The sequence below is a fragment of the Recurvomyces mirabilis genome (assembly GCF_035927965.1).
Source record: "Recurvomyces mirabilis strain CCFEE 5264 chromosome Unknown scaffold_2, whole genome shotgun sequence".
Taxonomy (NCBI): domain Eukaryota; kingdom Fungi; phylum Ascomycota; class Dothideomycetes; order Mycosphaerellales; family Teratosphaeriaceae; genus Recurvomyces; species Recurvomyces mirabilis.
Window position 1 is genome coordinate 220997 of NW_027041936.1, and position 26342 is coordinate 247338.

General features: G+C 52.7%; 13 protein-coding genes across 13 annotated transcripts; 6 read left to right on the forward strand and 7 right to left on the reverse strand.

Moving 5' to 3' along the window:
• Positions 1–428: 428 nt before the first annotated feature.
• LTS14_000816 (uncharacterized protein) lies at positions 429–1168 on the forward strand (the record flags this gene model as incomplete). Its single annotated transcript, XM_064833527.1, has 3 exons — positions 429–882; positions 934–1100; positions 1154–1168. 3 exons carry the CDS (start codon positions 429–431, stop codon positions 1166–1168), a joined length of 636 nt encoding a protein of 211 aa, XP_064698488.1.
• A 314-nt stretch (positions 1169–1482) lies between these two features.
• On the forward strand, positions 1483–4284 carry HSP98 (Heat shock protein hsp98; the record flags this gene model as incomplete). Its single annotated transcript, XM_064833528.1, has 1 exon — positions 1483–4284. The coding sequence occupies one exon, from the start codon at positions 1483–1485 to the stop codon at positions 4282–4284; it is 2802 nt and encodes a 933-aa protein (XP_064698489.1).
• A 356-nt stretch (positions 4285–4640) lies between these two features.
• On the reverse strand, positions 4641–6224 carry ucp10 (UBX domain-containing protein 10; the record flags this gene model as incomplete). Its single annotated transcript, XM_064833529.1, has 1 exon — positions 4641–6224. The coding sequence occupies one exon, from the start codon at positions 6222–6224 to the stop codon at positions 4641–4643; it is 1584 nt and encodes a 527-aa protein (XP_064698490.1).
• Positions 6225–7832: 1608 nt separating this feature from the next.
• PAN3 (PAB-dependent poly(A)-specific ribonuclease subunit 3) lies at positions 7833–9922 on the forward strand (the record flags this gene model as incomplete). The annotated part of the gene is made up of 4 exons (XM_064833530.1): positions 7833–7858; positions 7909–8048; positions 8097–8227; positions 8282–9922. The coding sequence occupies 4 exons, from the start codon at positions 7833–7835 to the stop codon at positions 9920–9922; spliced, it is 1938 nt and encodes a 645-aa protein (XP_064698491.1).
• Positions 9923–11383: 1461 nt separating this feature from the next.
• Positions 11384–13026, forward strand: LTS14_000820 (uncharacterized protein; the record flags this gene model as incomplete). Its single annotated transcript, XM_064833531.1, has 2 exons — positions 11384–12891; positions 12912–13026. The coding sequence occupies 2 exons, from the start codon at positions 11384–11386 to the stop codon at positions 13024–13026; spliced, it is 1623 nt and encodes a 540-aa protein (XP_064698492.1).
• Positions 13027–13539: 513 nt separating this feature from the next.
• On the reverse strand, positions 13540–16441 carry LTS14_000821 (uncharacterized protein; the record flags this gene model as incomplete). The annotated part of the gene is made up of 2 exons (XM_064833532.1): positions 13540–15624; positions 15683–16441. The coding sequence occupies 2 exons, from the start codon at positions 16439–16441 to the stop codon at positions 13540–13542; spliced, it is 2844 nt and encodes a 947-aa protein (XP_064698493.1).
• Positions 16442–17010: 569 nt separating this feature from the next.
• On the reverse strand, positions 17011–17655 carry LTS14_000822 (uncharacterized protein; the record flags this gene model as incomplete). Its single annotated transcript, XM_064833533.1, has 1 exon — positions 17011–17655. One exon carries the CDS (start codon positions 17653–17655, stop codon positions 17011–17013), a length of 645 nt encoding a protein of 214 aa, XP_064698494.1.
• Positions 17656–18338: 683 nt separating this feature from the next.
• Positions 18339–19201, reverse strand: LTS14_000823 (uncharacterized protein; the record flags this gene model as incomplete). The annotated part of the gene is made up of 3 exons (XM_064833534.1): positions 18339–18622; positions 18672–18922; positions 18978–19201. 3 exons carry the CDS (start codon positions 19199–19201, stop codon positions 18339–18341), a joined length of 759 nt encoding a protein of 252 aa, XP_064698495.1.
• Positions 19202–20114: 913 nt separating this feature from the next.
• Positions 20115–20779, reverse strand: LTS14_000824 (uncharacterized protein; the record flags this gene model as incomplete). The annotated part of the gene is made up of 2 exons (XM_064833535.1): positions 20115–20628; positions 20688–20779. The coding sequence occupies 2 exons, from the start codon at positions 20777–20779 to the stop codon at positions 20115–20117; spliced, it is 606 nt and encodes a 201-aa protein (XP_064698496.1).
• A 288-nt stretch (positions 20780–21067) lies between these two features.
• Positions 21068–21730, reverse strand: ARL3 (ADP-ribosylation factor protein 3; the record flags this gene model as incomplete). The annotated part of the gene is given in 2 exon segments (XM_064833536.1): positions 21068–21627; positions 21646–21730. 2 exon segments carry the CDS (start codon positions 21728–21730, stop codon positions 21068–21070), a joined length of 645 nt encoding a protein of 214 aa, XP_064698497.1.
• Positions 21731–21948: 218 nt separating this feature from the next.
• On the forward strand, positions 21949–22443 carry RPS25 (40S ribosomal protein S25; the record flags this gene model as incomplete). Its single annotated transcript, XM_064833537.1, has 3 exons — positions 21949–22006; positions 22139–22348; positions 22418–22443. 3 exons carry the CDS (start codon positions 21949–21951, stop codon positions 22441–22443), a joined length of 294 nt encoding a protein of 97 aa, XP_064698498.1.
• A 265-nt stretch (positions 22444–22708) lies between these two features.
• On the reverse strand, positions 22709–23647 carry LTS14_000827 (uncharacterized protein; the record flags this gene model as incomplete). Its single annotated transcript, XM_064833538.1, has 2 exons — positions 22709–23354; positions 23388–23647. The coding sequence occupies 2 exons, from the start codon at positions 23645–23647 to the stop codon at positions 22709–22711; spliced, it is 906 nt and encodes a 301-aa protein (XP_064698499.1).
• A 725-nt stretch (positions 23648–24372) lies between these two features.
• Positions 24373–26160, forward strand: ALO1 (D-arabinono-1,4-lactone oxidase; the record flags this gene model as incomplete). Its single annotated transcript, XM_064833539.1, has 1 exon — positions 24373–26160. The coding sequence occupies one exon, from the start codon at positions 24373–24375 to the stop codon at positions 26158–26160; it is 1788 nt and encodes a 595-aa protein (XP_064698500.1).
• Between the last annotated feature and the right edge of the window lie 182 nt (positions 26161–26342).

A 26342-nucleotide genomic window follows, 5' to 3' on the forward strand; every position in this document is an offset into this window, starting at 1 on the left:
ACTCTGTCGCCGAGGTCAGCGCCTTGATTCAATGCCACGAGATTGTTCTGCGTTGATAATATGCTGGCGGCTGATACACGGCCTCAACGACACTATCTAAATACTGCGATGACCACGTTCGTGAGCAAAACTGGAGCGTATGTATTCGTACAAGGTAGGCTCCAACTATCTTCGCTGAAATTGCGGTCTGCGCTCACTCGAGCTGCACAAATGCGGAAGGCACGCGTGTCTCGACAGACGCGGTTTTCTTCACAAGCTGCTAAGCGTCTAAATTAACATCATCAAAGCTGCGTCAACCTGGACACTTTTACCATCATCACTAGTCGGTGCGAGGATAGCTGCCTTTGCCAACTCATCTTCACACATGATATAGACGTCTCCTTTCACGGCTCACCGTCACTCTCCTCCTCCACGAACTTCTCGGCAATATGGACCCGGAAGAAGATCCACTGAAGCTGACTTACCAGGAGACCATGGCGCTATGCAGAAGCTGGGCATCCGAAGAGATTGGAGACCCTGATGATCTCGACGATATCGCAGAGAGGATCCAGGAAGCCGTCTACAACGATGACCTCGCCAGTGTCTCTCCGCTGTGCCGCTTTATGCTGCAGTACGAGCTGCCACCTCTCTACGAGGCGAAGTTCAACGCCTACCTTAGCGACTGCAAAATCTATCTTGCAAGCTACAAAGGTCATCTGAGCGCTGGACGTTATGCGCAAGCACAGGAGTATATCGTTGAAGCAACGAATGCGATCAAGGCTGCGGCGGATGGGGTGGCGAACGGGGTGGCGGACAGGGTGACGGACGATGTGCGAGAGGAGGTCGAGGACCGGAGAGTACGCATCGAAAGTCTGAGTTCGGATATCGCCAAGGGTATCAATGGTCAGTCGTTGTGTCTACCTCTAAGCATGACTCAGGACTCACAATATGCAGAATGCAAAAGCGCAGCTTCTCTCCCGCCACCGCCTACCAAGCTCAACGAGGTCAGGGATGAGCCTGCTGCTCCAAACGGTCTGGATGGCCTCGAGGTGGAGAAGCCCGCCATCCCAATCGGTCTGAGCATTGTTGCAGATGAGCCTGATGCTTCCACCAGGGGCGAGGTGAAAAAAAGTGGCCTTCCTCCGGCAAAGACAGCCGCTGACATTCTAATCAGGTCCCCTCGAATTAACACATGAAGGCGGCAGTATCAGCACAGCAGCAGGAGAGGCAACACCATCGTGAAAGTAGCTTCAGCACGACCGCGTCCTTAGCTATGCCTCCCAAGACAGAGACTGGTCAGGACAGAAGAAGTGAAAGGAATACTGTCCGAGCGAGAGATCTGGGGACCAGGAGAATGGTGGCGGCTGCTCCCGCGTGACGTAGAAGGCACTCGATTAATCCAGAGTCAGCGCGACACTTCCAACATCCGGACTAGCAGAAGGATAAGAAGACATCTTCCTTTCTGTTCTTCCCCATCACACTGACAGATATCAAACCGCCATCATGACATCAGGCATGCAATTTACGGATCGCGCGACACAAGCCTTGAGTGATGCCCAGGACCTTACACAGCAATATGCACATTCGCAGATGCTGCCTCTTCACTTGGCAGTAGCGCTTCTCGACCCTCCACCAGATCAGTCGAAGGATCAGCAGACGAACCATGCACACGACTCACATTCAGGCTCGTCTGCTCCGCTGTTCAAGCAGGTGATTGAGCGAGCACATGGCGATCCACAACTACTCGATCGAGCCCTGAAAAAGGCATTGGTACGATTACCTAGCCAGGATCCACCGCCAGAGAACGTCAGCGTTTCGCCAAGCTTCAGCAAGATTCTACGATCTGCGAACGAATTGCAGAAGACGCAGAAAGACAGCTTTATCGCGGTCGATCACCTGATCCAATGCCTTGTCCAGGATACCAACATTCAGAAAGCTTTGGCCGAAGCCAATGTTCCAAACACGAAACTCATCGACACAGCCATACAACAGATCCGTGGTACGAAAAGAGTGGACAGCAAGACTGCAGACGCCGAGCAGGAGAATGAGAACCTTAAGAAGTTCACTATCGATATGACGGCCATGGCGAGGGAAGGTAAGATGGATCCTGTTATCGGTCGTGAAGAGGAGATCAGGCGAGTCATCAGGATCTTATCAAGACGGACGAAGAACAATCCGGTCTTGATCGGTGAACCTGGTGTGGGAAAGACGACTGTGGTCGAAGGTTTGGCACAGCGGATCGTCAACGCCGATGTGCCTGCTGGATTGGCCGCTTGCAAGCTCCTGTCTTTGGACGTCGGGTCTCTCGTTGCCGGATCGAAGTACAGAGGAGAGTTTGAAGAGCGCATGAAGGGTGTGCTCAAAGAGATCGAGGACAGCAAGGAGATGATTGTGCTGTTCGTGGATGAGATACATCTTCTCATGGGTGCGGGTAGCTCTGGCGAGGGTGGTATGGACGCTGCCAATTTACTCAAGCCCATGCTTGCTCGTGGACAATTGCATTGCATAGGCGCTACCACGCTTGCAGAGTATAGGAAGTATATCGAGAAGGACGCCGCGTTCGAGCGACGTTTCCAGCAAGTCTTGGTCAAGGAGCCTTCGGTACCAGAGACCATCTCCATCTTGCGTGGCCTGAAGGAAAAGTATGAGGTACACCACGGTGTTACCATCCTCGATGGTGCCATCGTCTCCGCAGCCACACTCGCGTCACGATATTTGACTTCTCGAAGACTTCCGGACTCCGCTGTGGACTTGATTGACGAGGCTGCAGCAGCTGTGCGAGTAGCTCGCGAATCTCAACCGGAAGTGCTTGACAACATGGAACGCAGACTACGACAGCTCGAAATTGAGATCCATGCCCTAGCTCGCGAGAAGGATGAAGCATCCGCAGCTCGACTCGGCGAAGCTCGTGCGGAAAAAGCGAACGTGGAAGAAGAGCTGAAGCCATTGCGCGAGAAGTACGAAAGTGAGAAGGCACGATCGAAGGACATCCAAGAACAGAAGATCAAACTCGATCAGCTCAAGGTCAAGCAGCAGGAGGCAGAACGTACGCGAGATTTGCAGACCGCATCTGATCTGAAGTATTACGCCATTCCTGACGTTGAGGCACGCATTGACCAGCTTGAGCATCAGAAGAAGACGGCTGAGATGCAGGATGCTGGTCGACGTGGGAGTATGGAAGACAAGCTAATCACCGACGCTGTCGGACCTGATCAGATCAATGAGATTGTCGGCCGCTGGACCGGCATCCCTGTTACCAGATTAAAGACTACCGAGAAGGAGAAGCTTTTGCAGATGGAGAAAGTACTCGGCGCACAGGTCGTCGGTCAGAAAGAGGCCGTCACGTCTGTCGCCAACGCCATCCGACTACAACGTTCCGGCCTCAGCAATCCCGGACAGCCGCCATCCTTCCTCTTCTGCGGTCCATCAGGTACTGGTAAGACTCTGCTTACCAAAGCTCTAGCGGAGTTCTTGTTCGATGATCCAAAAGCAATGATTCGTCTGGATATGTCCGAGTATCAAGAACGCCATTCCCTATCCCGCATGATCGGCGCACCACCCGGCTACGTCGGCCACGACGCTGGGGGCCAGCTGACAGAAGCTCTGCGCCGCCGACCATTCAGTATCCTCCTCTTCGACGAAGTTGAGAAAGCAGCCAAAGAGGTCCTTACCGTACTTCTCCAACTCATGGACGACGGCCGTATCACCGACGGCCAAGGGAGAGTGATCGATGCTCGCAACTGTATCGTCGTCATGACCTCGAACTTGGGAGCAGAACACTTGGCACGCAACAATGCTCCAGACGGCAAGATTGATCCCACGACTCGCGAACTCGTCATGACGGCGCTCCGGAACTGGTTCCTACCAGAATTCTTGAACAGGATCAGCAGTATTGTCATATTCAATCGGCTTTCCAAACGCGAGATCCGGAAGATCGTCGATGTGCGATTAGTGGAGATCCAACAACGACTTACCGGCAATGGCCGAAATGTCCAGATTCAGCTCTCGGATGCCGTGAAAGACTATCTAGGCTCCGCTGGCTACAGCCCAGCGTACGGCGCTCGTCCGCTCGCCAGATTAATCGAGAAGGAAGTCCTCAATCGTCTTGCTGTGCTCATTCTCCGCGGGTCGATCAGGGATGGCGAGGCCGCGCGTGTGGTGATCGAGGGCGGACATATCCAGGTCTTGCCCAATCATGGCGATAGTGATTTGGAGGATGGGGATTCGGATATGTGGGATGATGATGAGGATGCGCGGGAGGAGTTGCTCGAGAACCGGGAGGAGATGGATCTTTATGATGATTAGACGGTTGTACCAAGGACGATAGGAAAAGAATTCATGATTAGATGAGATGGGATGAAATGCATTGTTGAGCGTTCTTAGCGATGGTAGAGGAGTCCATGGATTTATGCATAGGGTCAATCGCCTTATGCTTGGACTGATGGTCCAGATGGTATATAGGTCAATCTGAGACACTATACACTTCGAGTAGAGGATAATTGTCACCTCGTGTGGCATACAATAACTCCCCACAACTCTGCTGCTTCTGTAGGTGCATCTATCGCATGGGAAACATAAACTGCGATACCGTCCACCTAGATGTGATATCATCACTTCATCCAATCATATCATTTCCTCTATATAGTATATATCATCTACGTCTATTCCTCCTCATCCCCATCATCCTCATCCTCATCCTCATCAACAATCTTCTCCACAATCAAGTTCCCTGATCGTCCAATCCGTTCCCGTATCGTGCCGCCTTTACTAACATCGTACACTTCTCGTGGCATGGGCGATACAAGTCGAAAGCCGTATTCGTGCTCGTAGCCCTCAGGCTTTTGTGCTTCCTTCTCGGAGGATACAGATGTCTCTTCATCTTCAGCTTCGTCCTCGCGGCACTCGACGAAAGCATATAATTCCTCCACGTCAGCGTCGGGTCGGAATTTCCTTACCACGCGTTCGCCATTCTGTAATCGTAGACTTATCCGCACAGCCTCCTTGACTTCGTTGCCAGGCTCAGGAGCGATGTTCTGCCGTCTCCAACTCTTCCATCGTGCCAACAGCTCCGCAGCGTTTGTCTCTCGCTCTTCTCGTTCCCGCTCCTCTCGATCCGCCTTCTCCTTGGCCGCCTCCTCCTCCTTCCGCTTGCGTGCTTTCTCCCTATCCGCAGCCAGACTCCGCTCGTAAGCGCTCTCCTGTTCCTGCCTCAGACTCCTGCTCGCCTGCTGTTCCTGCCGTTGTCTCCTTATCCTATCCAGCTCTGCACTCTGTGTCTGGATCCCAGCTTGCAATTTCTGAATCAACTCCTGCACCGTGGATGATCCGGCAGAGGTAGCGATCTTACTCATTGCCGTGCTCGATACGGAAGGCGTATGTGCTATAAGACATGCGTACGGGAATTTGGTGACGTTTAGAGCGGTGCTGACTTGGTATGCTTCGGCGTCTTGGACTGTGCCGGCCCACAATACGATGTTGTTCTTCGGCTCCTTCAAGAATGTCAAGAGCTCGGGTGCGAGTAAGGTGTCACGCACAAATGAAGCATTGTCGTCGTGTTCGGGCGAGAGCAGAATCACGAGCAGGTACTTCAGATCGCGCTTAGCGATGTCGAAGGCCTGGGCGTAACCTGCTTCGTGGAAAGGTACTGTGCCGTGCGTGACGCCGTACTCTTCTTCGAACTCACGCATGAAGCGTGCGGCTGTGTCACTTGGGCTTAGAGGTCTTCGTCCCGTGTCCCTACTGGGCCGGGAACCGCTTCCGGACCAGAAGCGGGAGAGTAGGCGTGGAAGGAAAGGGAAGAGGAAGCCTATTGTGCCAAAGAGACGCTGGAAGATGACGTAGGTGAGGTTGAAAGGAAGGAGGAGCAGTGAGAAGGGAAAGGGTAGTGGTTGACTGAGCTGGCTCTCCGGTGTGGGTACTACTCGTGGTGCCTCTTCTAGCCCTCCTTGTCGTCTTGATCGTGATCCGGGCGAGCGAGGATTTATGCTGTCCATGAGAGTTTCTGTCCGTCGGACAGCTTGAGTTGGTGGAGAAGGTGGTGCAGCACGTGCTGCTTCTGCAGCTGGGTCGATGGTCTCGGCATCGCCGTCGAAGAAGCGGGTTATGGCTATTTGAGCGTTCCACTGGCATTTCTGTAATATGGGTACCGCGTCGCCGAGCTCCTGGTCGGTGACAGATGTGTATTGTTGGAGTGCGAGTTGCTGGTCTTCTGTCAGGCTTGTGATATCGAAGCCTGAGGACGCCATGCTGGCGTAGATACGATATCAAGGTCCAATAACAACGATTTTTAGACAGCCAGTGTCGTAGAAGAGCGTCCGATATGTCCAGATGTCTTCGATATACGTGTACAGTATTCAAGAATATCGTCCACAAGATCTCCAGGCACATGCATCATCCAAGCCCCAGTTTCAGCCCTGCAGCTGTTCCCGCATCTCGGCTCGGCAGCGGGAGCCGCAATCGTCGCCGCATTCACGTGCCTGGCGTTCGACGACTGTCTGGGTGTGGAGCCTCACCTCATCTCATCTCATCCTCTACTCACCTCTCTCCTTAGTCTCGTCACTCGTTCGGGTCGAGGAAGGCGTCTCCATATCGATCGTGATGGGAGCGTAAAGGGTGGCTATGGAGCAGCAGCAATTTTGCAACACGACTCAGCCATTGTAGGAGCCTTCATCTTCGCCTTCCTGGTCAATAGCACGAGCATAGTGCTTGCCAATTGGAAACAGGAACAACATTGTAAGTCTCGACCGCAAGCTCCTTACTTGGCACATCTCAAACAGTCCTTCTGGCATATTGGCTTTGTAAGACGTGGTGCTTGGGCTTATGGCGGGAGAGGAGGCGGCGTCATCATCAGAGTGGAACATCGGCTCTCATAGTCTTCACAATCTGCTTCTCACCACCGAGCCACTAACAAGACCCAGCACGCCACTCGAGCCGATCGGAAGCCCAGCAGACAGAACAGATCCCAATCGCGACCTTCTACGACAAGCTGGCCTTGCTGACATATCATACGAGGCCTCACCTGAGACGAACAGACACCGACCATCGATACTGAGCGAACCACCACGGGGACCATTTGTGGAAAAGCCTAATCCTTGGTTCTGAACAGTCAAGCTCCCACGTAACGTGAAGCCAGGCAATACGTCGCGCTCAGACACGCCACTTGAGTTGCCAACCATTATACTGGAGAGGCGTAAGATTCTTCGCGACGCCAGAGCATCTTACCACAACTTTCGGAGGTACGTGGCACGATCCGACCGAGCGCGAGCGCCGTTGGAAGCACGGCTCGAAGCCTACCGCCAAAGGAACTTGGACCATCTTCCTCCGCCTTTCTGGACGACGTAGCACTTCAGCCAGACGAAGGAGCCGAGTCAGGATTGCTTGCTAGGAGAATATCCTCCAGCCGTAAGATTACCACCAGCTTGAATTCCTAAGTGGCTGCATCACAGGCAGCAGTACAACACTTTAGCGGTGCTACAGACCAAGAAGTGGAGCTAGGAGGCTTGGTTATCTCGATTTGCGACCATTAACATCGCAGCTCGATTAATTGCTTTTCTGGTCACATCATACGATCACAAGGCTGAAAGCTCTCGGAAGTAGAGTCGGCGACCTTTGGCAGTAATGATATGGCCGCAGGATTCGCTGGCCAGTCTGGAGATGCTCGACGACATCTCTCCTCCAGCCACCGCAACCCCCGCTTCTCAGAAAATTCCCGCCCGATGAGCCCGCAGCTGTGTCGTAATGGGCCACAGTGTCGGAAGTTTCAGGAGGGTCAGCATGAATTGATATCTCACTCTGGCAGCTCATTGTGCTTACGCAGTGCAGGAACGTGTAACTTCAATCATGACTTTGGCTCTATGCAAGCCAATGGCCTTAGCAATACGTTTGTCCCCACCCCGTCCTATTTTCCGGAGACGAGCTGAGAAAATTTAGCCAGAAGAAGAGCCTCAATGTCGAGTCGCCTGCGTTCACGCCGAATCTGACGCCTCAGAATGCTAAAGCGCTGCCGGCTAAAAGTCTGGGCCTTTCGCCCAAGGTAGCTGCAGCAGCCACGTTCACGCCTAGAGGATCCGGTGCGTAAACAACAAGCGAACCCCAATGGCAGAGCTGATTGATCGCAGGCTCTGTGACACCAGCCACAATATCACATTCGAAACATACCTCCGATGAGTTCATACCACAAAACGCCTTCCAACCACAGCAGCACTTCAATGAGTTCGTGCCGGGTCAGAACTTTGTACCGCAACCACAGGTAAGTCTTTCATTTTGATGCGCTCGGTGGGTGTAGTTGTCTGATGGCATAAAGTTGGAGTCGCCACCGCAAATACACCAGCAGGTGAATCCCTATGGCGACCCTTTCATGTCTGCGCAAACATTACAGCAAACCTTGCCCAGCCTGGATGGTACGCAAGCACAGATCAACCCATATAGTCAAGCTGCACCTGCTGTCTCCACACAGCCGTACTACCAGGACAGCAGCAGCTATAAGCACCCGCTCAACTACCATCTGTACGCTTCCGTAGGACCACGGCGAGAAAACATGCAACCCTATCAACGAGCATCCGCCGACTTCTTCATACCCGATAACCTTCGTGAAGATCTTCATAAGAGATCTGAAGCAGCGCTGCAGGTGTTCGCCAACAGCACTCTCCCTCAGAGCCTCGAACACTTCCACTCGCTAGTGGCGCTGGACACGAACAGTCAAAGAAGTACAACCACCTTCGGCTATGCGAGCTGGATCTACAAAGCTACATCGAGCAAAGATGGCCATACGTATGCTCTGCGAAGAATAGAAGGCTTTCGCCTGACGAACGAGCAAGCCATTCGCAACTTCCAAGCTTGGAAGCGGTTAAGCAGTGCAGGCGTAGTGCGAGTCCACGATGCATTTACTGGGCGCTGGTTCGGCGACAGCTCACTGGTGATCGTGACGGACTATCATCCTCTGTCACAGACAGTAGGTGATAAGCACTTCAACCAGGCGCGGCCAGGCAAGACTGGCACCCAATTTGTGCCCGAGAATGACCTCTGGGGCTACATTGTGCAATTGGCTAGCGCCCTAAAGGCTGTACATGAAGCTGGTCTCGCGGCGCAGACAGTGACTGCTTCGAAAGTGCTCATCACATCGAAGAACAGACTACGGCTCAGTGGTTGCGGTGTGTTGGACATTACGCAGTACGAACAGCGCCTACCAACCACAGAACTACAGCGCCAGGATTTGCAAGATCTCGGCCGTCTCATTCTCGGCATCGCATCACGAAATCCCACAGCACATCAGAATGTGCACAAATCGCTCGACTTCATTAGTCGAGCATATAGCGAGCGCTTCCGCTCATGCCTCGCATGGCTTCTTGCGCCACCCTTTTCGACTTCAAGTGCCGACGGTCTGCTAGGTCCAGCCTCTCCATCATCCGACGACGGTGTCGCGCGCACGCTAAGCGAATACAACATCAGCAACCTCCTCACCAACATTGCGGACAAAGTGGTGTTAGTGCTCGACAGCACACTCCAATACGAAGACGAAACCACGAACAATCTTATGCGTGAGCTCGAGAATGGTCGCCTCGTCCGGCTGCTCGCAAAACTGAACGTCATCCTCGAGCGCCCAGACCCAAGCACGACCTCCACCTCAACCACAACGACAACAAACCTCAACCAGCCCTCTTCCGCATGGTCGGAGACAGGTGAGCGGTACTACCTCAAGCTCTTCCGTGATTACGTCTTCCACCAGTGCGATCACGAAGGCCGACCGGTTCTTAATCTAGGACATATCGTCACTTGCCTGAACAAATTGGATGCGGGCGTGGATGAGATGATACAGCTTATTAGTCGTGACGAGCAGAATATCTTTATCGTTAGCTTCCGAGAAGTCAAGCGAGGCTTCGAAGCGGCGTGGGCAGAGATCAGTCGTGGTGCTGCGGCTGGTGGAGGAGGTGGTGGAAGGCGATAGAGAAGCTTACGTTACCGATGTGGCGACCAGGCGGAAGACTATTCGAAAGAGGGTAGAAAGGAAGATCAGTCCGAGGGAGGCAGACGGGAAAGACCTTTGGATACTAGTTTCCAGTATAACTGATGAGAGTGATACAAGAATGGTAGAGGTTCAATCGCTTTCATGTCCTCTGGTCAGATTTTCGTTTGCACTCTAGTCCACCAAATAAGTGAACAGAGGTCTATTGCAGGTGAGCTACATATGTAAGATATCAGAGTATCACTCGTCGATTCGGCTCTGTTATGTGGCAAACCCAATCCAGCTACCAACAGGGCTTATACTCCTATCGGCTACGCGAATATTCCTGGTCGATCCTTCATCTTGCTTTCCCTAGGTTTCAGATCGAGGGCGGAAAGCTTTTTGCTCCCGTAGAAGCACGATCACGTTCTGCGGCGCTGTTAACTAACTCACCATGTGCGACTCGCTCTTTGCTGATGCTCGGTATTCCTTGCGCAGCTCGAGATACGAGCAATGTCCCAAGAAGGCATTGTCGACGTCGGTACTTGGCCTGGTAAGTATTATTGCATCCTTCCAACGAGTGTAGTCATCATATATCAAGCCTCACATCAGGGATCAACACTAAGGGATGGTCTAAGAACAAGCTTCTTTCTTCGCTTTGACCAGCCGATCTTTCGAGACCCTCGCCAAAGGGACGTGCGAGAAGATACTTACAGCAGTAACAGCACCAAACAGTAAGCTTACTCGGTGTCAAGGCCGGAGAGTTCATGACAGTCGCGGGAACCGGCCTTGTCACTCGTGAATTCATGCATGCAGGATGCCGGACTTGGCATCTCGGTTTCAGCCCCAGCTAATTTCGGACCTCTCACCTGCAAGGCCTGCCACCTACACTCTCAAAACACCTCTGTACCGTACCGAAAACATGGCGCAGGAGATATATTAAGTTCATATGTAGCGATGAGGGACCCGGATCAAGATCAGGAGTCAGGCCACCTCAGCTTGCAGATTGGACGACGTGCGCCCATCACTTTCAGGGGACCAATAATCTTATCTGGTGTGCCACCTTGAGACGATCAAAACGGCTCAAGTACCAGTGACTATGATGGGCTTGCGTGAAGCATTGACAGTAATGTGTAGATTACCGGAGTGTTGACAACGCAGTTCAACGCGTTAAGGACGACAGGCGCCATGTGGAGAAGATGACTGCAAGGCGACCATACCATTGTTTACTGCATGTCGACTTCGGTACCTGTCAGCAGTATCCCCCGAACTCTACATCGTTACACGGCGCCTTGCTGCTATTATTGCCAGAGTCAAGCCTCCTAGCTGCAGATTCGGGGCTCCGTTCGGCATCTCTCCTGTATATATTGCTTGAGCCTGTTGCATCTCACCGCGGCCGTCTGTTCATATCTGCATTTTCATCGACTCACTACAAGGGCAAGATATCGAACAGACACCATCGATATGGCCACCAAACCTACAGAGAAGCATTCTGCGGTTGCGCACGATGTCGAGATCATACCTGGAACAGAGATCATGGCCGATGTTGGCGGCGTCCACTATGCTCATGCTGGAGGTTCGCAAAGTGGCTCGGTCCTAATCCCTCAACCAAGCAATAATCCCTCTGACCCTCTCAACTGGAGTCTGACCTGGAAGCTCACCACTGCTCTCTCGCAATTACTCTACGTCTGGGTCCTGGTCTGCTCCGCCTTGTCATTGGCTCCGATGTTTCCATTCCTGGGCATGGAGTTTCATCTAGGCCAACAGCAGCTCTCACTACTTACTGGGTTGAACGTGATCACCCTGGGGTTTGCCAACATCTTCATTGTCCCATTGTCTAACATCTTCGGCCGCCGACCAATCAGTATTTTCTTTGGCTTTTTGGTCATTCTCACTAATATCTGGCAAGCTCTTGCTACGACCCACAAGAGCTTTCTAGCGGCTCGTGCTTGCAATGGTATCGTCGCCGCGACCAGTGAGACGATCATGGTGCAGGTCATTGCTGACATGTTCTACCTTCATGAGCGTGGTGCCTGGATGGGCTTGTACTTCACCTTCTACTTCAGCGGTGCCTTCCTCGGCCCCATCATGTCTGGCAACATCGCCGCCCGACACGGCTGGCGCAGCTTCTTCTGGCTTTCCGTCGCCCTGGCAGCCTTCGTGACCATTCTCCTGATCTTCGCCTTTCCCGAGACCCGTTGGCGACGAAGCAACGGCAACCATCCCAGCTCCTCAAAAGTCACCAAGGATATGAAGGACAACCCCCACATCCAAGACGCACCCATCGACTCCGAAGCTAACAGCGAACACCACGACGGCCAACTAGTCGGCAAAGGCCAACCCAGCAAAGCCCAATGGTCGCCCATCCAGAGACCAGACGGCAAATGGCTGCAATTCATCGTCCGCGACCTGACAACCCCCTTCCTCGTCTTCTTTAACCCAATCATCTTCTGGGCAGCCCTCATGCTCGCCGGACCAGCCGATCTACTCCTCCTCTTCAACCTCACCGAGTCCGGCCTCTTCGGCTCCCCAGCCTACAATTTCTCTCCAGGCCAAGTAGGCTACACTAACTTCGCCTTCTTCGTAGGCGGTCTCATTGGTCTCGCCACTGCTGGACCGCTCTCCGACTGGACCGCTCGACTACTCACGAAAAGGAACGGAGGGATCCGTGAAGCGGAGTTCCGTCTTCCGTCCATGATTCCATACGTGATCTTCTTCATCATAAGCCATGTCGTGGGAGCAGTAGGCTACACTCAACTCTGGCGCTGGTCGGCTATCGTCGTCTGTGGTTTCGGGTTCTCCGGTCTTGCTGTCACTTCCATCCCTACGATCGCAATCGCGTACGCCGTTGACTGCTACAAGCCCATTTCCGGCGAGATCATGATCGTCGCGACGGTTTTGAAGAATGTGTTGGGGTTCTGCTTGAGCTATTGGGTCTTTCAGGTGCTGGCGGAGAAAGGATGGATCGCTGTGTATATGACCCAGTTCGCAGTGTCGATGTTCCCGGTCGTCTTGACGATACCCTTGTACTTCTGGGGCAAGAGTCTGAGGAGGTGGACGAAGAATTCGGAGCTCCATCGCATGGAGGCTATGCTCTGATTATGTGAAGTACAGAACACTTTCGAGTAAGAAATCATGTAACATAGCTGTCTAGTAGAAACAAATAATGACACGATCTTTGCTTCATTTCCCGCTCTTGCATGAAGTACACATTAAACATCTTCCACTTATGTATAGCCACGTCCCGTATCCCAGCTAGCTGAAAACACGCATATAAATTGGTATCATCGCAATCCAAGCACACTAGTCGAACTACCCGCCCTCCGCAATTCTTGCAAAGCACGTACCGGACTCTGATCACCAGCCGATGAACCAGGTCTTAAACTCCTCATAGGCGAAGATGTCCTCGAGGAGCTTGCGGAGCCAGGACCGCCGTCAAAGGGATCTATGAAAGCTTCTCTGTAAGCCAAAGAAGGAGACAGACGGAGCGAGAGGATTTCGCGGGAATCTGTGCGTCGCATGTGCAAGGTAGGTCTGCTTCTGCTTCTGCTTTCTCTGTCTTCTGCCTCGTTTTCATTCTGTTGCGATAGGCTGCTTAGGCTTTGCGGACGGGCGGACCGTCACGAGTCCTTGTCGCCGTCGTTCGGAGACTTCCATTGCTCACCAGAGGGCTCGGCACCTTTGGCCGGGTCCTCCTCTTCCTCATGCCTGGCCTCCTTCGCCTCCGTCTGGGCCTCCTTAGCCTTCTCCTGTGCGATATCGATGATAGAGCCACTCTTGCCCATGGCATCGGTGTCGTTGTCATCGTCATCTTCCTTCTTGTCGTTACCTTCGTCTTTTTTATCACCTGACTGGTCGCCAGACTGAGCCTTGGAGTCATCCTTGCCCTTGGGCTGCTCGGACTTTTCCACAGTGTCGCCTGGTCGAACAGCCTGAGAATCTGCCATGTTGGCATCTTGCTGCTCCTCGGACTCATTCTGGCTTTCGGCCTTACCTGACTTGTCGCCCTCAGCACCTGCCTTTGCAGGCTTCGAATTGCCCTGCTTCTGGTCTGGCTTGCTTTGCTTGTCCTTGTTGCCAGCACCTTGCGCCGGCTTGTCATTGGACTTCTGGTCGGAAGATTTGCTATCGGGCTTGCCGGACTGAGAGCTCTGCGGCCTGCCACTTTGCTTACCGGCCTGGCTGTCCTTGCCGTTCTTGGACTCCTGGCTCGATGGCTGTTCCTGCTTGGCGTTCGACTTTGGATCGGTGGGTTTTATATCGGACTTGCTCGGCGACGCCTTCCTGTCAGATTTGCTTGGAGACGCAGCCCGAGGAATCCCACTTTGTTTTTGATCTTGGCTGGCCTTGTCGTTCTGCGACTTGTCGTTTCTTGCCAGCTTTCTAGGTGAGCTACCCTGCTTCCGCTGGCTTTCAGACTTGGGCGCAGTGGATGAGGATTGATCCTTGTTGTCGTTGGTCTTGCTATCATCCTGTTCTGGTTTCGCGGATGGAGTAGAGGCTGACGGCTGGCTCTTCTTATCGTCGTCCTGCTTCGATTTCTCGGACGAACCAGAGGCTGAAGTTTGATCCTTCTTGTCGTCGTCCTGCTTCGGTTCTTCACGTGAAGCAGAAGTTGGAGGCTGGTTCTCCTTATTGTCGTCCTTCTCCTCCATGTCTTTCTCACCCGCACCCTCGCTCTGTCCTGCAGACTGACCAGACACATTATCCTTCGCCTGCTCCTGTTCCTCTTCTGCGCCCTCACCAGCCTGATCATCCTGCTGCTCTTCAGCCTCGTCTTCCTCGATGGCATCGTCCTGCTTAGGTGTGCCACTACCGCTACCATTGGTTTTCGATCGTGTGCTGCTCATCGCATCGTTGATCTGCTCTTTGGCCTTATTGACCGCACTCTTGGTCTGCTTCTCGAAGCTGGCTACGCGATCAGACACACGCCTCGAACCCTTGAACTTGCCCTGCTTCATCTCTTCAACATCGCGCCTCAATTGATCATGAACGTCGGCAGTCTTCTGGCGAATCTGCTCGGCAGCATCTGGGCCACGCTTGGCAATCTCGTCTTCGATTTCTTTGCCGCTCTTCTCGATGTAGCGCTCGGTCTCCTCTTCGGCTTGCTTGGAGGAGTCGATCGTCTGCTTGCCGGCCTGAGATGCAGTCCTGGGCTTACCACGCTGAGTATATGCTTTGACGAAAAAGCGACCGAAAAGGAACGTCAATGGTGCCAGGTAAAGTAGATTGAGGTAGATGGCGAATGCTTCGCCAGAAGTGTCGATGCAGTTGACCTTGGTATACTCTGTGCGCCAGCGGGTCTCGTATGTCTGCTCATTGAAGTGTTCGATCTTCTCTTCTATATGAGGTGTGATATACTGATGACGCTCGTCGCGAACGCGCTCGGCCATACCCTCTTCGCCAGCAGCACGAAGCAAGAACTTCTTGATTAGTGGTGCCAATGCTCTAGCAGTTGGTGTAGCCACCACACTGGAGATAGTCGTGCTGGCTTCAGCAGCCGCAGAGCTGATGCTGGAAGCGGCGCGTTCAATCACGGAAGCGACCTGGTAAGGAGTCGAGACCGGGATATCGTATGCAACGAAGAGGTGAGCCGCGGCGTAGCTCGCGCCGAAGACGAATTGAGCAATTTGCATCGAGGTCAAGGTACGCTTGAGTCCCTTTGGTACACGGTAGCCCAGCGCCGAGAGCGCGAAGTAAGTGTACTGTTTATGACAAGTCAGCTTGTGAATCTGATCGTCCTGACAAGCTAGATATGCTTACCATCATGCCATGAATTGCGCTGTTGATGAAGACGAACATCCAGATCGGTGGGCTCATATATCTGATGCCAGCCCACATACACAGCATGGCGCCTGCATGATGGTACGTCTGCAAAGTTGCACTGCGCTTGCCCTTCGCGAGGATAATCAGAGTGTCGAGGACCTCGTAGAACTTGCTGATATAGAACATCCAGCCCCAGAATGCCAGACCCTCGTTCCACAGGCGACCAACGTCGGTAGGATCGGGGTTGCCATCATATCCCATCTTGATTAAGCTGTTCTTCGTCTCCCAGATGTTGATGGTCGTGTTGAATGTCGTAGCGTCGCCGAGCCCCCTCGGGCCATGTACCTTGCAGAGAGCGTCCGCCACGCCAGCCAGACCATTCGGGTTGTCTCTGATGCCGGGCCAGGTATGCACAATGGCTCTGAACATGGCAGCGAAGGTCGCGAAGGAGTAGAAAGCCAGCAGGATATTGTGAACGACCACGAACCATTGGAAGGGCTTCTGCTTGGCGATCCACCATGGCTTGTTATCCCGGCTCCTGTTGTACGCGTTCAGGGAGAAGATGGTGACAATGTAGACGGCCGCGAAGGTGAAAGGAATCCATGGCTCGAGCACGGCGTTGAACAGGTTCTTCTCGATGCCGAACGGTGAGCGGAAGGTGCGTTCCTTGACCGGTGGTGGGAGCGTCGGTGGTAGAGCCTTGGGGAAGGGTGTGAAGGCGTTTGGCCAGGTGAGGTAGACTTGGGGACCGGACATAATTGCGTTTGACGCGATTGAAGCAAGGTAAAACAGCTGTGGCTGCCACGCGAATTTTGCGCCGCTGTGAACAAAAAGGACGCGTCGACGCGGTGTTATGGATCCGCACCTTCGTCGCTCCGACGCTGTACAATCCGTGAGAGACGAGATATGAAGTTGAATTGTTGCAGTAGTATTAGTATGATGGAGGTGGGCGCGAGGAGCGCATGTTGTCGTGTGGCTGGTTGCTGGTGACGTGTGGCGCTCGCGAAATGACATCACGTCACATGTTTCCAAGTTTTATCACCAATTCCAGAAAGCATAACGCCCGTACCCGTCGAACAGCTTCACCAACAACATAGAACGATAGGTCACCATTCGCCGATCACGATAGAGTAAGATGCAACCTAGTATCTCATAGTCGATATGCTGTCGAATAGCCGCAAGCAACGACATAATACATTGATACTATCTGCATCGTTACATGTGATGCGATACTAGAGACGGCTACACTCTCGTCAGGGCACTCATGGCGACCCCAACGCGCCGTGACATGTTAGTAACATATTACATGGCTACAGCTCATGCCATCACGTCGAGAAATCCTTCTTCGGCGCATCCCCCTTCTCATCACCAGTCCCATACTTCCTCACCGGCTCCTTCGCTGCATTCTTATCCTTCTCAAAATACTCCACCTCCTTCGAACTCATATTCTTCGCCACCTGATCCGCCTGCCACTTCTTGAACGAGAACCCAACCCCCTCATGCGAATAATCCTTATCGTTCGCCTGATCCTTATGATATTTGACGCGAATGAAGTCACTATCCTTCGTCTCCGGCTCCAACGCCAAAGAAACCAAGGCGTTGATCGTCGCCGTCTTGGGGATGATCTTGAAGGTCCAGCTCTGCTCGTTCTTGAACTGAATCAATTCGGAGTCGTTCTTGATGATTTCGTAGCGTTCGTTCTTGCTCGCTTTGAAGAGTTTGGGCAGGGCGAACCATTGGCCTGCCATCTTGTAGCGGTCGTTGGCGTAGACAAATTGGTCATCGTAGACGCAGTCGGGTGTGTAGCGTTCGACGCGTTTGATGGTTGGCTCGCAGGAGTAGAGAGCTATGATGTCGTCGACGAGAGCTTGTCTGTTGGGTGGGAGTTTAATTGATTTACTTGGGTCTGGGGTGTAGTCCTCTGAGGTTGCGGTTTGGCGTGGCTCGAATTGTTCTCCTGGTGCGGACATCTTGGCAATTTTGACTGTGTCACTTGTGGTGTTCTCTTGTGGGCGTCTGATGGATAAAGATTATTGTCACGGCGAGCGAAATGGTTGTGTTAGTATCGAAGACTACAAGACCGATCTAACAAGTACATACAGCAGCTTAAATGAGCGAGTGACGTCCACGACTCTGCATAGTGAAGTACTCGCGATCTTTTAGGCGGAGGTAAGCAGATCGTCTACAGATGATCAACAGACGTGGTTGGTCGAGCAGCAACATGAGCAGAGGAATTATGCAACCATGACGAGTTGTAAAGATGCAAGCTGCAGTCTTGGCAATCGGTTGGGCTGTAAGGCCGCTGCTCACCAAGAAACCTCCTGCGCTTCAAATAGAGAACTGGCAGAGTACAGCAATAGATGAAGGCAACCCACAAGGTCAAGCATCACATCTGACCTTTTGTCAATGATACGACAGGAAGATATTCTGGAGTCAAGGCATCGAGACTATGATGCTGGCTGGCTTGTTTACAAACCTTCAATGTCCACTCTATCTGGCTGACTGACCGTTCTTCTGTCCACCACAACATTTATCACCATCATAAGCCGGACACAGATGGAAGAGGGTAGAGTGTTGTAAAGCGGGTGAAATGTCCCTGGACACGATTGCTGCCAAACGACAGACATACGCATACAGTGTTTTATCACCTAATCTAATTGATCACTACACTGTACCCCGAGACAGTGAACTTGGCATTGCTGCCACTCGTCGGCTCAGTACCCGCACCAAGACTTGTCAAGTACTGAGTGTTCGGCAGACCCTCATGCTGGACAAGGTAGGCAAGGAAGAGCTTGATGTCGCCACTGAAGCTGGCGATCTGTCCACTGGCTGGGACGAAAGAGTACACGGTCGTGCTGCCGTTGGGACCCTTGTAGAGGTTGAAGCTGTGGCCGCCGATGGTCGTGGTAGCGATGATGGTGGGTTTGCCATCGGACCCTATGGCCTGTAAGTGATTGGTCTCGAGGTGTGAAAGGCTGATACTAACCATAGCCGCTCGAGATCGGTCCAGTGCCACCAATAGCTGCGAGCCAGACCATGATCTCGTACTGGTTCGAGCCAGTGGCGGTGGACGAGGTGAACATATCGTAAGCCACATCCGCTACAATGTTAGTGCCTGTGTAGCTCCAGCTCCAGGTCGAAGGGATGGTCTTGATGGCGCTAAGCTGCTTCACTGTAGACTCCTTCACCACGACATTCGGGTAAGACTTGACGCCGCTGCCGCCAACCCAGGTCCATCTGTTCACCTCTATCAGCAATCCATTTGATGCATACCAGATTGTGTAATGCTTACGTAGAGTGCCACTTGACGGTGCTACCGCTCAGGCTATCGACACCGAAGCATCCTGATCCAGACGTCGCACCGGATTCACCCCATAGGTCGTTGTAGACGGTGTATGTGCCTGTCGAAATGGAGTCATATTGGCCGCATTTATCGGCTCTCTTCTCGACAGTGACAGTAGGAGCAGCAAGGGCAATGCCTGCAATGCATGCTGCGAGGAGGGAGTGGGAAAGCATTGTGATGGTCGAAATCTGTTGATAGTGAGTCTTGGAAGAAGCAAATGTATACGAAGGAGTGTAAGTGCCAGACTTGATGCCAGAGGCAATAGAAGAGGTAGACACAATGACAATACTTGTACTAAGTGCGTTTGTACACCAGTGATCATCGTCCCAAGATCCAGCACCGTGCCATCGACTTTTCCACCAGCCGGAGTCCTTTCTAGAGGTCCCAGGTCGATCAATCCTGGGTTCACGTCTCACGTGTAGGCAGATAGATGAAATCGGGCTTTCTAGTGCCAGGCTTGTAGCACAAGCGAGAAAGCTTGTCTGTATGAAACAGCGGCGAAGTCGCGGAAGTTGTCGCTCCGCATTATGGCAAATTGTTTTTGTGAGATAGTGACAGATTTTCCTTCACGGCCCCAAAGAGACCGGAGGCTGGATGTGGTACGAAGCAGACATGGAAAGCATAACGCGTGGTTGTGTGGAGTATACGGAAGTTATACCGCCACAACAAGCTAGTCCTTGAGAGCAGCATGTGCTGCATCGCCTGTGTCCGAGCGAGGTAGAGATCTCGCTTTACCGCTTGATAGATCGGAGCCTGCCCTGTTCTCTGCTCCATACTGGTGCAGTCCCATCACCATTATGTCTCAGTCGCACCACCCGACGCCTGCGCTAAGCAAACGTGAAGCCATCGCTGGGCGCAAGCAATCTTTTCTCAACCTCTAAGTCCACTTCTTCCAGTCCGCCTTTTGCAAGTCTTCGTGACTGAAGTCACCTGAATCGCTGATCGTACAGCCCGCCACTGTAGCCTTGCGCAAGGGTAAATGGTCGAGCATCAAGAAGGTTTCTGACGCTCCAGGCAAGCCGTCGTCGGTGGTATCCAACCGAAGTGGACCTTCGACAAGATCCTTGCGGACTTGCTTGAACATCACTACGTCACGCAAACCTTTGAACTTGCTTTCCACCCAGCTACGCTTGGCAACAGAAGCAGTAGCCATCTCGCGAACTCGTGGTGTTGGATCTCCTCTCCAAACACGGCAGACTTGATGGCGCAAGCCTGTGCTAGAATCAAGCGGTCGATGAATTCGAATGGATCTGACTCGAATGAGAACACACTGTTGGTGAATGGCATCAGAGCGGTCTCTTGGTGGATCTGACGGCAGACGGTAAGCATCTCGAGTTCGTAGCTGAAGCGTTTGCCGTGGTGATTGTAGCAGTCGTTGTGGCGGTTACTGTAGACGAGTGTCGAGACCGGCGGGTCTAAGTTCTTGATCGCCGTCGCAGCCTGGACATCGTCCTCATCGTGTATACATTCGTAACGTCTGTAGTCTGCGTTGCGGTTCCAGATGTGAATGGTATACCGTCCGAAGAGTGGCTGCCATATTCGATTGCGCAGCTCGGGTGGCAATGTGAAAAGTGGAGAATTTGTTGCGTTATGGATAAATCTGTGCTTGTGCGTTAGACTTGGGCTCGAGCTCGAGGCATGACACTCAGAATAACTTACTGTCGGCTCACTTCTTCGGGCACGATCTTGGAAGCAAGCAGGTCGTGTGCAGCGTTGGTTGTGGGACGCTCGGTCTGCTTACTTCTTGCCATGGTTGAATGTGGCGTACTTCTGATCACCAAAAGATGTGGAGAACCGTGTTGATGAACTTGTGATGCTGGCAGGTCAAGCTTTTGAGTGTTGAGTGAGCACATGAGCGAGACCTCTCACGTGACAGTGGGTGAAGTTCGCTCACTGTGACTGATCACACATGTCGACAGGTTGCCCAAGCCTCCGACGTTGACCGGTTCCCGTATTTTGACAGGAGTGAAGCGGTCATGCATGCCAGCAGGCCAGATTTTTACAATCGCAGTCATGGAGCACCGAAAGGTCCTGCAGCCTCATCGCATGACCGGTGGCCTCCCCTCCTTATTCCACTTCACTCGACTACAAATCCATTCCACGGCCTCCTTGACTCCAGTACCAGTAAGAGCACTCAAAGGCAATACGCGACTATCCCTCACACTAGCTCCCTTCTCGCCCTCAAACACCTTCCTGACCAGTCCTTCCTTGATCCGGACCACTTCGACGCAGTCCTCGCGATCCTGCTTGTTCGCTAGCACGAGTATAGGTACACCTTCCGTAGCTTCGTGCTGTAGAACGTCTTCGATAACGAGCTTGCATTCGCCGAGTCGGCCTTCGTCCTCTGCATCTTTCTTATCTGATGAGGCCAGACTCTCGAGGTCAGCGTCTCCGACGTCCGTACTGTCTATCACGAAGACGATAGCATGAGCACTGCTATAATAGCTCTGCCAGAGCCCTCGCAGGCTATGTTGACCGCCTACATCCCAGATCCGTAGATAGCAGTCCGGCAAATCGATCAAGCTGACATTCTGCCCGACGGTGGGCACGGTGTTGAGCTTGGGGTGGTGGTCTGGGCTGTATATGGCCTTGATCTGTTCTAGCAGTGTTGTCTTACCCGCGTTGTCCAGGCCGAGCAGCAGGATGGAGTATTCTTCTTTGCTCGTTGCATGCAAGTAGATGGACTTGAAGAGGTGATACATCCTCCTTGCAGCTCGTGAGAGCGATTGGAAGTGGTTTAGCACTGTATCATGGTTAGAGGTAGATTCACAGCTTTCGCGTCGCGTTTGAAGCTGAACAAATTATGTGAGCCTGAAAGTTAAGGCACAAGTCCCCGCTGCCAAGACCCGCCCGACCAATTTCGTGCGTTTGCACTTTGGACCATACCGCTGCGATTGTATCATCCACACACACAATCAAGATGGCACCCGCAGCAACAGGAGGCAAGAAGCAGAAGAAGAAGTGGTCCAAGGGAAAGGGTACGATATCCACCTCGAAAACACCAACCCAGAACACCTCTATCTCGCACACCTCCACCTACACCCACCTACCCATCGCACGAGACCTGCCAGCTGAGGGAATAGCATACTAATGATCTTCGTGAAACGCAGTGAAGGACAAGGCTGTCCACGCCGTCATCCTCGATAAGAACACCTCGGAGAAACTGAACAAAGACGTCCAATCCTACCGCCTGATCACCGTCGCCGTGCTGGTCGACAGACTGAAGATCAATGGCTCGCTTGCACGAAGAGCGCTGAATGATTTGGAGGAGAGGGGTGTGATCAAGAAGGTCGTTGCGCATAGTGCTGGCAACATCTACAGTGAGTTGGCCTTGATACGGGAGATTTGAGGCGTGCGTGACACACAGGCATACTGACGAGGTGATGTAGCACGCGCTGTTGGCGGTGGAGACTAGATACCTGGCCTGGCATGATGGTGGGGATGGTGCGATGCATTGCTTGACGGTGCTACCTCTACGTACATGGCGCATATCGGTGGAAAGGACTGCACGATGATGGTCTCTGACGGACGGCCTCGCCATGTTCTGCAGTAGGCTGTAGCTGCCAGCAAATACATCAAATCGTCAACACGACATTTCAAAGGGTTCGGTCGGAACCCACAAATTCGTAATGGCACCACGAGATGGAACAATTCATGGCATGCCTACATACTAACCCTCATCATCTCCCAACCATTTTCTTGAAATCCACAATCTCTGTGGCAGCACGTTTAACATCATCAGTGAACAGTGCATCCAGCTGCTTCGCCACGCTCTCCTGCAACGGCCCCTTACTCAATTGCGCATGGTTCTTCTCAATATAGGGCAACTTACTCGCGCCCAGAATCATCCCATCCTCATCACCTAGGATCGAATGAAACTTCAACCACCTCAAATTGAGCTCGTCCATCCCCAGGCCCGACTTCTCAGAGATAGCCCGAAGTTTAGCAACGGCCTCGTGTAAAGCTGGACGGTCGTAGAAGTTATTGTACATTCCTCCTTGTGTCGCGAAGCGAGAACCAGATTGATGACCCTCCGTCGTGAAATTGCCCAGGAGGAAGCCTCCACCCAAAGGCGAATACGCATTGAAGGCTATACCGTACTCCCTCAGTAGCGGGAAGAGAGTCTCCTCGTAGGAGCGGCAGAGGAGATTGTAGTGGCCCTCGTACACCGTAGGCTTGACATACCCTTCCTTGTCGCAGATATCGATGTACTCCTGCAGCATCTCAGGCATGAAATTCGAGACTCCCAAGTGCGTGAAACGGCCTCGACGGTACTGGTCATCGAAGGCTTCGGCTGTTTCGGAGAGGGGCGTGGCGTAGTCTGGTCTATGGCAGTATAGTACATTCACCTTCTCTAACCCCAGGACTTTGAGACTGTTGGTCAGACTGGTCTCAATAGCGGAAGATGTAAGTGTGCCATCGCCTGGGAACCAGAACTTGATTTTGGTGTCGATTGTGAAGTCCTTGGGAAAGCTGGCGGCTCCAATTATTTTCTCCGACTCGCCATCTTGGTAGCGGGCTGCTGTGTCGATCCGGTGAATGTCTAGACTCTGTAGAGTGGTGCGTAGGTCGTTGGCGTGCAGTTTGCCTATGTCGCCAAAGATTGTTGTCGGTGGCATGGTTGTTATCACTCTCCGTAATCGCGGATCGAGGTTGTAGGAAATGGCAGCAGTATGAGAGATAACTACCTGAGCTTGTAGTGGCCGGGTGGACTATATTTGTGAGACATGCACAATGGTACGCGTCGATCACAGCTGACTGGACAGTTTTACGTAGGGGATGCTGTGCGAGAGCGTTGCCACTTCCTGTCGAGCGCAACGCGAGGAGCTTTGATGCTCTCTTTCGCGATGTATGAGGATTAATCAGCATACTGCAGGTGTGCGGATGCAATGGCTCGTAAGGCCAAAGGCATCGTGTATCGCGATCGGAGAGCTTGCTACTACACGACAGCACCCTCTCGAATAATCCGTACAGCTACTTGCGCAGGTAGATTCTTCTACTCAAGAGACGGAAGGGGTTGTTTTGGATACTATCATCATCGGTGGTAGTCGTCTTATAGCAACGCATAGCGTGAAGTCGTGCTTTTGCCGCTCTCGGGCTCTAGACCTCATTCGTCGTGAAGATCAGTTCGGTCCAGCGGTGCACAAAGCTACTTTGCCTGCTTGGCTAGAGGTAGTGGTGATGTCCTTCATCTAGTAACCACACCGTCTTACTCAAGACATTCGAGACCATTCACGATGGTAATTCATCCATCTGATATGAGTTGTGGCTGAACACATCGTCGACTCTTGGACCGACTTTCCCTTCAGTACACATCATTAACGACGCTACCATGACCGCCACCATGGAGCGCATCCAGCATGAGATAGCGAAGACAGACCCCGACGTCCCCTTCCGCGCCTTGACAACCCACATCCACTACACCTGGGCCAAGACCTTCTCCAGCCGTCCAGAACTCTATATCAAACCCCAAACCCTCCAGGAAGTCCAAAAGGTTATCAACCTTGCGCGAAAATGCCGAAGGCGCATAGTAGTCGTAGGCTGTGGACACAGCCCCAGCATCCTCACCTGCACATCGTCCTGGATGGTCAACCTGGACGACTATAGTAAGGTGCTGAAAGTGGATAAGGCGAAGAAGACCTTGCTTGTGGAGGGAGGTATTAGGTTAAGGAAGTTGAACGAAGAGGCGAACAGACATGGTATGACTATGCCGAATCTGGGCAGTATTGACGAGCAGAGTATCGTGGGAGCCATCTCGACGGCGACGCATGGGAGCACGCTCAAGCATGGTCTGATGTCCGAGTCGGTGAAGAGTCTGAGGATCGTGCTAGCGAACGGGCAGGCTGTACGATGTTCGGCGGAGCAGAACCAGGAGCTGTTCAGAGCAGCGCTGGTCTCGTTGGGCGCATTGGGGATTATTGTGGAAGTGGAGTTCGAGATGACGGATGCGTGCAATATCGAGTGGACGCAGACGTTGGAGCCGTTGAGCAAGATCTTGAATACATGGGAGACGACGCTCTGGACACAGAAGGAGTTCACGAGGGTGTGGTGGATGCCGTACATGAAGCGTGCGATTGTTTGGTCGGCCGAGGAGACGGAAAAGCCTGAGCGTGCACCAGAGAGTAATTTCTACGGTGGCGCTCTTGGGTTTCATACGTATCACAACTTGCTGTGGTTGTCGAACTATATCCCGTCGATCCTGCCGTGGGTGGAGTGGTTCGTTTTTGGGATGCAGTATGGATGGCAGACCGGCGTTACGACTTCTGCGGTCGAGCCACTTCGGTCTGGACTGCTGATGAACTGTCTTTACTCACAGTTTGTGAACGAATGGGCTCTGGACTTGGCCAAAGGTCCGGAAGCTATCAATCGTCTCTCCGCTTGGATCAATCGTGAAGGCGACAACGGGCGAATACCGTTCGACAACGGAGGTCTGTACGTCCATTGCCCGATCGAGGTCCGCGTTTCGGATACCTCGAGACACGAGCCACGACCATTTCTTGACAATACTTATGCTCACGGGCCGACATTATACCTGAACGCCACGCTGTACCGTCCTTATCTCAAGGACCCTCCATGCCATTACAGGTACTATGAAGCTTTCGAATGGCTGATGCGAGAGCTAGATGCTAAACCGCATTATGCTAAAAACTTCCAATTTACAGGCAGCGAGTATATGACGAAGGCTTTTGGAGAGAATCTGCAAAAGTGGACACAGGTCAGAAACGAAGCTGATCCCGAGGGTATGTTCTTGGGCGAGTGGCATCGTCAAACGCTTGGTCTGGGAGAGGAGAAGGCTTTTGCCCTTAGCGAGCAAGAGAATGATAGGAAGCCGTTTAAACCTGGTAGCTGCATTCTCTGGTCTGGCTCACTCTCTTCGGCTCCCGCAACATCATCAATCGTGAATGAGAAGGAACCTGGTCCTACTCAGATGCGGGCTGCGCCCGATAGTCCTAGTGCTTCGAGCAGTGGCGAGAGCTTCGATATGATGCATGGTTCTGAGGCGGAAAAGAGTATCTTGTATAACGGTGACGAGGAAGACGATGACGGAGATGAGACAGATAGGGATGAGAAGAGGTATCACGGGCGTCCGACAAGTGGTTTAGATGGGACGAGACCATTTGATAAGATGTAGATGCTTCTACTTTAGATAGGGAGGTAGTGATGAATCTATGTGGTGATGTCAACGTACTCCATTCGCATAGCCTGCGTCGTACCCTCTTGGCAGAGAATAAGCCACGATGGCAACGTAACAGAGGTGATGGCGGAACGTGATCATATGATGAATCGTCAATACGCCATCAAGCTAGCGCCAAG